General features: G+C 37.9%; 1 protein-coding gene across 4 annotated transcripts in view; it reads right to left on the bottom strand.

Moving 5' to 3' along the window:
• Positions 1-751: 751 nt before the first annotated feature.
• The window catches only part of cntln (centlein, centrosomal protein), a 461,183-nt gene continuing 451,122 nt past the window's right edge, over positions 752-10,812 (bottom strand). For all 4 annotated transcript variants that reach the window (XM_072589059.1, XM_072589060.1, XM_072589058.1 and 1 more), the window contains one exon: positions 752-1,312. In XM_072589059.1, the coding sequence (XP_072445160.1) occupies positions 1,211-1,312 (102 nt within the window). In that variant the 3' untranslated portion in view covers positions 752-1,210. The remainder of the gene's footprint in view (positions 1,313-10,812) is intronic.

Genomic DNA, 10,812 nt, shown 5'->3' with positions numbered 1-10,812 from the left:
TGTTCACAATGGAATAAAGAAATTTGATATTCCACAAATATAACAATCCACTTTTCATGATCAGTGAGGTTATTCTGAAGTAGTTACAAGTTTTGGAGCCATTAAACCAACTCAGCCACACCACATTCAACAAGACATGACTTTTTCAATGGTTCTAACAGCAAGAATAATAGAGTAAAAGATTGAGGTCAACATCAAATCAGTGAGGTCTAATTGATTTTTATCTATTAGAACAGTTATGATGCTCCCTTGGAAGAGATTATGTTACTTAACATAACAACGTTAGTTAAATATCTACCTCATCACTGCTTATTAGAGAGTGATGAGGTACATGCTTCATTTTTGCTGTTTTAATGGCACATTGCAGGGAAATATCCATGTATATAGCTGCGTATGGAAGTATTGTATTCCTATCATTAACTAACACAAAGAGAACAATAAGGAAAACAATTTCATAACTAGTCAAATTAGCAACCGAAGCCAAAAATAAGTTTCAGAATTATAACATAATTTAGCTTAATAATTTAGCTTTTGCATGAAAAATGGAACAGAAAAGGCAGAACAAATTTTATTTAAAACTTTATTAAAAATTGCAAAGCATAGTAAATCTGTTTTGTAGAGAAAAATGAGTAACAGAAAATTGTAAACTTTATTCAGTACTATTATGTACATTTTATGTAATTAAATTATGGTAAAATATTTATTAACCACACCTTAATTTGATTTAAAAGTAAAGCCACACTCATAAATATTTAAGTAAAAACACATTTATTGAACAAATTAATTTTTTTGGGTCTTTACTAAATTCCAAGCAGCATGAATTAAACAACACATTTGGAAGATTGATCAAAAGAATTACTAAATGTTTTGCATATTGGATAATTGCTGAAGAAAAGCAATATTCAAGTTCTGTATGACTAAATGATTATTGTATATTTACTACCTGCGAAAAATCTGATAAATTATTTCAGTTATGATTTGGGGATGTAAATGATCGTGTTTTATTATGAAGTTTATTATGTGATGTGCTTTTTTATTAGAAGCAACACAAGGTCTAATGAAAAATGTTTCAATTTCTTTTCCGTTTATTTTGTAGAATCAAGTGTTAAAATAATGTAGAACATTACAAAGCCTCTGTGTGTTCTAATTACACGATGGGATTTGGTTTTGTTTGTAACATATCAGCCACAGATGGAATTACATAAGGCTTTCAGCTTACTTCTTTTGAGAGCAAGGCATATTCTTCTGCTAGTTTTTCTTTCTCTGCTATCTTTTCCAACATTGCTTCTATTAAACTTGAAACACAAGGAAGCTGGAAAAATAAAGAGAATGCATTGAAGCAACACATTTTGCAAATTCACTTAATTCAATTTCTACTTAATGCAATCAAATGCAACAGTCTGTCTCAGGATAATAATTAGACAACAAGTGAAGTGCAAAACGACAACACTTTAAGTTAGACCTTAAGTTATAGGAGCAGGAGATGGGTATTCTGCCAATTGAGTCTGTGCCGCTATTCAATTAGACCATTTGCTGATCTGACGATCCTCAACTCCACATTCCAGTCTTTTCACCACAATTATTGATTCGCTTACTGTTTCAGCCTTGAATATACTGCCCAGTCTTAACAGCTCTCAGTGATAACGAATTCCATAGATGCACTACCTTTTGAGAGAAAAAACATTCTTCCACATTACTGTCATACATTGGCTATCCCCTAGTCTGAAATTATGCCTCTGGTCCACAAGTCTCCCACAAGGGAAAACAGCCTTTCCACACTAGTCCTATCAAGCTCAAGAAGAACTTTACACATTTCAATGCATTTTAGAACTTTACCACCATCAACATTGCTAAGATTCTGATGCAAGACGAGGAATTGTATTTTCTGTCCTAAATTAGCTTACATTATAATTACGTAAATCTGTACAACCATATTATTTTTTACAAAGTTCCTGAAGGATTTTAGTTCCCAGGTGTTTTCAGTAAGTCAGTTATTAAAGATACTTGCTGGCCACTAAGGCATACTTCATTTCCATGGCTGGCTCTCAATACATTTTAAATGCTGCAACAATATCTCTTTGCAAGTTATCTAAATGCTTTATCTAATTACTTTTTAAAAAGTAGTCTCAATTGCATGAGCATTCCAATACTTCCAAGAATTCTAAAATTTAATCAAATGAAATAATGGAGCCACAGAAATCATCCCACATTAATTTTACCAGCACGTAAAAACTATGTGAGAACAAATCGGAATTTTGTTCCTCATAAAGTTTTACATAATGGAAGCACCATTATTCATATTCACTTACGCTATTCAACATTTTCTTAGACTTGACTATGATTCAATACAAGTCTCGAAATTGATATATTTCACAACAAAGAAACATAGAAAGCAAAAGTTATGATCAATCACTAAAACTCATCATTACAGAATGTTATAAAGTAAAAGCTATGCTTCCTACATCAGTGGCTCATCCCATTGGATTAATAATTGTCTTGGTATTTCAAACTTCTTTGCCTGGGAAAATATCTCAAAGCTTCCCCTTTAACATGATCTGGCATTCTTCATTGAGGATGCATTCTATTCTGGGGAATACCAAGATCAATTTTGCAAACTAAAGTTTTGAACTTCCAGGTCACCTGAAAAATGTTGATCCTGAAATTGAGACAGACCACTTTTCATTTATTTTTGTCTTTACTCTTTCATGGGATGTGGTGGCACTGATAAGGCTAGGCATTTGTTGCCCATTCCTAAATGTCAACCATATTGCTAATGGTCTGGAGTCAGATATAAGCCAGACAAAGTATGTGCATTCAAATGCATAAATTATGAGCAAGAGCGGGCCACTTGACTACTCTAGCCTGCTTCAACATTCAATGAAGTCATGGATGATTTGATTACTTCACAATCCCCCTGCTGCTTAATTTTTTTCACCTTCTCTTGCTCATCAAACATTGATTTGCCCCAAATTAAAAACGTTCAAATAAACGGCTTCCACCTCCTGTTGAGTTCTGAAGACTCTGAACTTCTATAAGAAAGAAAAATCTTCTCATTTCTATCTTAAATGGGTGGCTCCTATTTTGAAATAGTGGGCCCTGTTCTAAATTCCTCCTCAAGGGGAAATATCCTTCCCATATCAAAGCTGTCAAGACTTGTGTTTCAGTCACCTCTCAATCTTCTAAACTCTAGCAGATATAGACCTAGCCTGCTCAACCTTTGTTCATAAGAAAACCAATTGTTCCATGCAAGTTGTTTTTTGGGTCCATGCATGATGTGCTAGCGTAGCTCATAACATTGACTTCTGGCTCTGAAAGTCACTGACATATATGGAGCTCAGAAACCTGCACAGGAAGGTAGAGAATTAGTGAGAATGCTACCAACCAAAAATAGCAAAGAACTGAGAATGCTGGAAATCCGAAACAAAAACAGAAATTACTGAAGAAAATTAGCAGCTCTAGCAGCATTCATGGAGAAAAAGCAGAGTTAATGTTTTTTTCTCCAGTGACCCTTCTTCAGGACTCAAGTGGCCCAAAATAGGTGCAGGTATATGCCATTTGGTCCTTCAGGCCTGCACTGCCATTCAATATGATCATTTAATTCAGTACCACGTTCAAGTTTCTCCCCTTTGAACTCCTCTGGCCCTGAAACTATATCTAACTCCTTCTTGAAAACATGCAATGTTTTGGCCCCAACTGATTTCTGTGGCAGAGAACTTCACAGGCTTATCACTCTCTGGGTGAAGCTACCGCTCCTCATCTCATCTCGAAACGACCTGTATCCTCAGACTGTTCTGGAGTTGCAGGTCATCAGGGACATCCTTCCTTTATTCGCACTGTCTATGGAATCCTCCCTCATTCTTCTAAATTCCAGTGAAAAATACTAACCCATCTGGTCTCCCAAAATACATCAGGCCTTCCATACCAGGAATTGGTCTTGTAAACCTTTGTTGTGCTTCCTTCATAGCCAGATCATCCTTCTTCATATAAGGAGTCCAAACAGCATACAATATTCCTGGTGTAGTCTCACCAAGGCCCTGTACCATTGCAGCAAGACATCCCTACTTCTGTATTTGAATCCTTTCACTATGAAGGCCAACATACCATTTGTCTTCTTCAACGACTGTTGCACCTACAAGTTTACTTTCAGCAACTGGCATATAAGGACACCATAGTCTCATTGCACTTCTCCCTTTCTCAACATACTGCCACTCGGTTAATAGTCTGCCTTGTTGATTTTTCTACCAAAGTGGATAACCTCATATTTATGCACACTGAGCTGCCAGAGGAAGTGGTTCGAGGCTGGTACAATTACAACATTTAAAAGGTATCTGAATGAGTATATGAATAGGATGGGTTTAGAGGAATATGGGCCAAATGTTGGTAAATGCTAATCTGGTTGGAATAGATGAGTTGGACTGAAGGGTCTGTTTCTGAGCCATATATCTCTATGGCTCTATACTTCTTCTACCATGTATACTTATTTAACCGTTCACGCTGAAACATCTCTGTTACCCCCCCATAGTTCACCATCCCACCCAGCTTTGTGTCACCTGCAATCTTGGAGACATTACATTTAGTTCTCTCAGCCAAATCTTTAATACGTATTTAAATGGTTGGGGGTCCAAGCACTGATCCTTATGATATCCCACTAGTCACTCAGAAAAAAGACCTGTTTGTTCCTACCCTTTGTTTCCTGTCTGTTAACATGTTCTCCATCCGTGTCAGTATACAACCACCAATCCCATATGTTTTAAATTTACATGCTAGTATCTTAACAAAAGCCTTCTGAAAGTCCAAATAAATGACATCCACTAGCTCCTCCTCATGTCCACCATGCCTCTTACCCATGCAGCGCCATTCCCATGGCTCCTACACCAAATATCATCCCCTGAAGTATTCTGTCTTTCTTGCTTAGTGAAGCCTTGTGCCTGGCATTGGCATTCTTGATGCCATTTCACCACTCCCCAGGTCAGGGAAGATCAGATTTAACCTGGTGCAGACTCTTCTTTCCATTAACAACATTGCTGGAGCTATCCCTGTAGTTGCTTGAGGGGTGGTACAATAATCAAATAGGAACCAGATTAGTTTGATATCTACCGAAGCTGTAGGCTGTTTCTTTAAGCCTGCCTTCAAAGTTTGGACTGCTCTTTCTACCAGGCCATTGGATAATGGATGGCATGGAGCTGTCCCTTCCATGCCAAATACCATTCTACTTTAAGAAATACTCAAACTCCCTGGTAAACGATGGCCTGTTAGCTGTGATCAACGCTTCAGGGAACGTATATCCTACAAAAGACAAATGCAGTTTTTCTATCATTGTCCCCATGTTTGTCAAATGAACACTATGCACATCTGTCCACTTTGAGTGGACATCCACAATGACTAAGAACATTGAACCCATGAAGGGCCAGCATTGTTGATGTGTAATCCAAGCCATTTACCTGACCATTCCCAAGACTGTGTGTGAGCTGCTGGCTGTCCTTGTTTGCACTCTGGGAACTGCTCAACGAATGCAGCTATGTCCGTAATCAATCCTGGTCGCCTGACACAAGTCCTCACTAACATCTTCATTTTGGAAACACCTGGATGACCCTGCTGGAATTCAGCCAATATCTGGACAATCACTCTTGCTCCACATATTAATATTCCATCCTCTACTTTGATCTGATCTCCCTGGGTCCAAGAAGGTTTCCATACTGGTTGTGACAGCCCTTTGGTTTCCCCCATCACCACCAGCTGTTTCAGTTTTGCCAGGAACGGATCTTTCTGCATCCAAAGTCTGATATTGTCAGCTTTGACTGGAAGTGTGTCCAGAAAAGTTAAAACTATTATGGATGCTTCCAGTGGCTGTACCACTGGTGCTGTATCTCCCAAAGGCGGTTCAATGAATTGGCACTTGTATTTGGCCTCCTGGAAAATGTTCCAACTTGTATTTATACACACTTACGATTACAGCCCATTGCAGAATTCAGCCTGAACTGCGTTATCCTCTTTAAGTAGGGGGGTGTGGTCTGTTATTATTACAAATTTATATCTGTAAAAGTATTGCTGGAACTTCCTGACTCCAAATATGACCTCCAAATCTTCCTTCTCTATCTGGGTATATTTACGCTCTGAATTAGCAAAGTCCTGGATGCATACACTATTGGGCATTCCTCTTCATTGGACCTCTGAGCTAATACTACCCTGATGCCATTTGCGAAGGCATTGCATGACAGTACCAGATCTAAATGGGGATTTCAGTTTGCCAGCAGATGAGAGCTGGTTCTTCACTTCTCTGAAAGCAATTGCTTGATTTTGTGACTATTTCCAAAGCTGACCCTTCTTACGGGTTGATGCAAAGGTGCCAGGTTGGAGGCCAGGTTACGCATCAAATTTCCATAATAATTCCCCTGCCCAAGTAAAGACCTAAGCTCCGGTACAGATGTGGAAGTTGGAGTACCTTTGATCGCTCTCACTTCATCTTCCAATGTGTGAAACCTGGTCTTGTCGATTCTCTAGCCCATGTAAGTCACTTGGGATGCCTAGAACACATTTTTCCCATCTAAGACATATGGCCGCTTGGGAGAAATGTCTGAGGACTATGTCCAAGTTCTCCAAGTGCTCCTTATTTGTCTTTCCCAATATAAGCATTTCATCTAGATAAATAGCGACCTGGGATAGACATTGTAAAATGTTCTCCATTGTCCACTAAAAAATTGCGCAGCCTGATGATACCCTAAATTGCAGACTTATATATTGGTACAAACCCTTTTGAGTATTAACCGTAACATACATCTGGGGAGCTCTTCTCTAACTGCAATTGCAAGTTTGCATTGCTCATGTCTATGAAGGACAGGCCCCCTGCCAACTTTGTGCATAAATCACAAGAGATTGGGTATTTATCCAGCTGCGAGAAGCAATTTACTATTTGTTTTTAAATCTCCATTGAGGTGAACCAACCTGTCAATCTTCATAACCAGTGCTGCCAATTCCACAAACTCTTCTAGTCTGTTGATTCCTTCACTTTCCAGCCTTCTGATATCTGCCTCTACCTTTGTCCGTAAGGCAAATGGCACTGGGTGAGCCATACAGACGGAATTGCTTCCTGGTCAACATGCAAGGTGGCCTTGATTCCTTTGATAGTCCCTAGAACTTGCTGAAAATCTTCTGGATATTTAATTAGAACTGCACTCGGGCAGTCTTTTCTCATTGAAAAATGTTGAGTCAGTCTAGGTGAATCTATCCATGCCAATATGTTGCCTCTTACACCATGAATTCTTATTTCTGCAATAACCTTTATTGCACCTTATCTAATGCATTCTGGAAATCTAATTATAGTACATCCACCACTTAATCTTTATTCACAGCACATGTTACTTCCTTAAAGAGCTCCAATAAATTGGATAAAAATGATTTGCCTTTCAAAAACTAGGTTGCCTCTGTCTGATTATATTGATGTTTGATAATCTGATGTTAGAATCTTGTTAGTAGGGAACATGTTTTCTCTGACAGATGGTAAGCTGTATCCTACTCTTTTTGAATAAAGGAATTACAATTGTAATTTTCCAATCAAATGGAACCTTGAACCTGATCTAGTGTATTTTGGAATTTTTAAACAAAATCCTCCCTCACTAACCAATTCTTTTAAAACCCTATCATCAACTTGGCTAGCACCCAGGGATGTGTCAGCCCACGTGTCCAACAACTTATCCAGTACAAACCTCCTTGGTGAATGTAATTTTTCTTTAATCATACATGATAATACTTATTCAAAGGAATATGGGTGTTACAACTGCTCATCCCTAATTGCCCTGGAGAAGGTGTGGTGTGCTGCCTTCTTGAATCACTGCAGTCCTTGTGAATGTAGGAACAGGAAGTGAGCTTCAGGATTTTGACCCAGCTACAACAAAGAGGCAGTGAAATAGCTTCAAGTCAAGATGGTGTGTGGCTTGCAGTGGAACTTGCATATGCTAGTATTCCATGTATTTGCTGTCCTCATCTTTCTAGGTGGTAGAAATTGCAATTTTGAAAGATGTTACTGAAGGAACATTGGTGAGTTGTTGCAGGGCAACTTATCTTGGTCTCAACACCACTTTTCTGCCCACTCTCCTTAATCCTTCAATCCATATTTTTTTAAAAAGTCTATCTCCTTCTTAAACTAATCAATGTCCCAGCATTCCCTGCAACCTGGGGTGGTAAATCCACAGAGTCACAACTCTTTGACAGAAGTAGTTTCTCCTCATGTCTATTTTAAATCTGCTACTCCTCATCCTAAAACTATGACCACTCATTTTAAATTGCCCCATGTGAGGAAACATTTTTTTTCCACATTTACTTTGTTAATCTCCATTATGATCTTATATATTTTAATTAGATCTCCTTTCTTTATTCCAAACTCTAGAGTGTATAAGCCTAAACTGCTTAGCCTCTCTTCATTTGACAAAGCCCTCATCTCTGGAATCAATCCAGTGAACCTCCTTAGAATTTGCTCCAAGTATATTCCTCCTCAAGTAAGTAAGGGGATTTACTACAATCAAGTAGAGTGTATTTCATCATTGTCCTGATGCATGCCTTCTAGTTGGTGAGTTGGCTTTGGGGAGTCTCTGTATATTCACCAAGTGTAAAAAAAAGCCTGATGCTCTCCGAAACATTTTGAAACAAAGCTTCAAAAACTTAAAAACTTATCTGTCTGGAAGGAAGTTTATTCTACTTTCCTGAACTATTATTTTATTGCAAGTACCACATAACAAAGCCTGGTGAATGAAAGAGAAAAATAATCAGAAACTGGGATAACACATATCCAGCAAAGCAAATTTATTCCCTACTGTTACTGTCTCATTGAACACTCAAATGGGAAAAATACTGAAATGCCAAACTTTATCACTTAACAGTCTGAACTGAAGATTTATGAATTTATAGATGAGCATTCGCCTCATGATCTGCAGTACAGGAAGGATGTCATTAAACGGGAAAGGGTGTGAAAAAGATTTACAAGGATGTTACCAAGACTGGAAGGTTTGTGTTATAAGGAGAGGCTGGATAGGCTGGGATTTTTGTTCTTGCAAGACTGTGAGGTGACCTTATACAGGTTTATAATATCATTAGGGGGATAGATAAGGTGAATAGCCAATGTCTTTTTCCCAGGGTAGGGGAGACCAAAACGGCATAGGTTTAAGGTGAGAGGGAAAAGATTTAAAAGGGACTTGAGCGGCAACCTTTTCACACAGAGAGTAGCACGTATATGGAACAAGCTGCCAGAGGAAGTGTAGAGGTAGGTACAATTACAACATTTAAAAAAAAACATTTGGACAGGTACATGGAGAGGATAGGTTTAAAGACATATGGGCCAAATGCTGGCAAATGGGATCTGTTCAGTTTAGGAAAACTAGTTGGGATGGAAGAGTTGGGCCGAAGCATCAGTTTCTGTGCTGCATGACTCTACATGAACCAATGATGAGCTCACCTCCAAATGGATTTGCTGTTTTCTATAATTACGTGGAATGTGGATCAAGATTCCAGTATAGTGGCAAATAACTGGAAAGCATTAGCTTCCATCTCCAACTGATATAGTAAAAGTATGGATAAGCAGATGAAAAACACAAAACTAGAGCAAAAAGAATGTGTTTTATTTTTGACAAGTTAGCATAATAGGGTCAAGAGGAAACCATCAGCTCCTCAAAGCACAACCAGATGATGTCGCAGGAAATCTTGTCGTCCAACAAAATAATCCTGTTCCCAGAACTCTCAGACGACTGGAGGGTTGAACACTATTACTCCATTATCCTTTGTGTGAAAACATGTATCCTGATTTCATTGCCAAATGGGCTAGCTCCACTTATAAGATTATAATTGCTCTGAATTATTTGACCAAGGGTAATAGTGTCTCTGTATCTACCATACTATAACTTTTCTTAATTTTAAAAGCTCAATTAAAACACCCCTTCACCGTTCTAAACCTTTTGTTTTCTATAACTCTATCATACAAAAACAAAATTCAACTCTCGTAAACCAATAACATTTTTCCTTAAACTTGAAAATAAAATCAAAAGTCAAATGTAACATTTACAGAAATTCATTCAGATTAAACTAGAAACTAAAATATGAAGTCAAAATTCTATTTGTTAAATCACCTCCAGAGGGCAACAGTCTTAAGTAAATAACACCAGAAAGCAGCAGTTCCACATTATAGATGACAATATTACTAATTCCATATGACGTTCTGTCTTGAGGTTACACCCCATTCCTAATACCTTTCAGAACAGTCACTCTTGCTAACAACTTATAGATGGAGAAATGAATTTCATTAAGTCCCGTATTCAACATTAACATGACCACAATTGCTATATACCTGCTCACTCTCCCCATATCAATCCACAAATAACACTCATCACTTCCTAGCAGAAGGCACCAGTGCAGTAACGAATTATAACATAACCTTGACATGGTCTGTGTGACAGAGTCCAAAAAATAACAATAAAAAGTGAATGAAAGTAAGTCCACTATTGGGCTTACTGTACTTGTCTTATTGAACTATTCCTGGTTTAATCATCTTCTTAATGGCATGATTTGCAATAACACTTCATCTTTCAAGTGCTATTCATCCTTACTTGCCAAATCAATAAAGTGTGTTACTGCTGTCTCCAGGGCACATCCACATTACAGTAATTTGCTCTTTGTTCCTGAAAATAATGTGTTAACAAGACTTTTCTTCCACACAAGTTGTGCTATTTATATTTATATTCTTGACGCTGTTTGCAATTATCATTGACTGGTTAAGTAGAACAACAGCTGTGAGAAGGCTATCATATTATTCTGTTTTCTTTTAATTGA

Source organism: Chiloscyllium punctatum, chromosome 2 (assembly GCF_047496795.1).
Source record: "Chiloscyllium punctatum isolate Juve2018m chromosome 2, sChiPun1.3, whole genome shotgun sequence".
NCBI classification, from domain to species: Eukaryota; Metazoa; Chordata; class Chondrichthyes; order Orectolobiformes; family Hemiscylliidae; genus Chiloscyllium; species Chiloscyllium punctatum.
The sequence above is the reverse complement of the archived record's forward strand: the minus strand, read 5'-3'. Positions and strand labels throughout refer to the sequence as shown.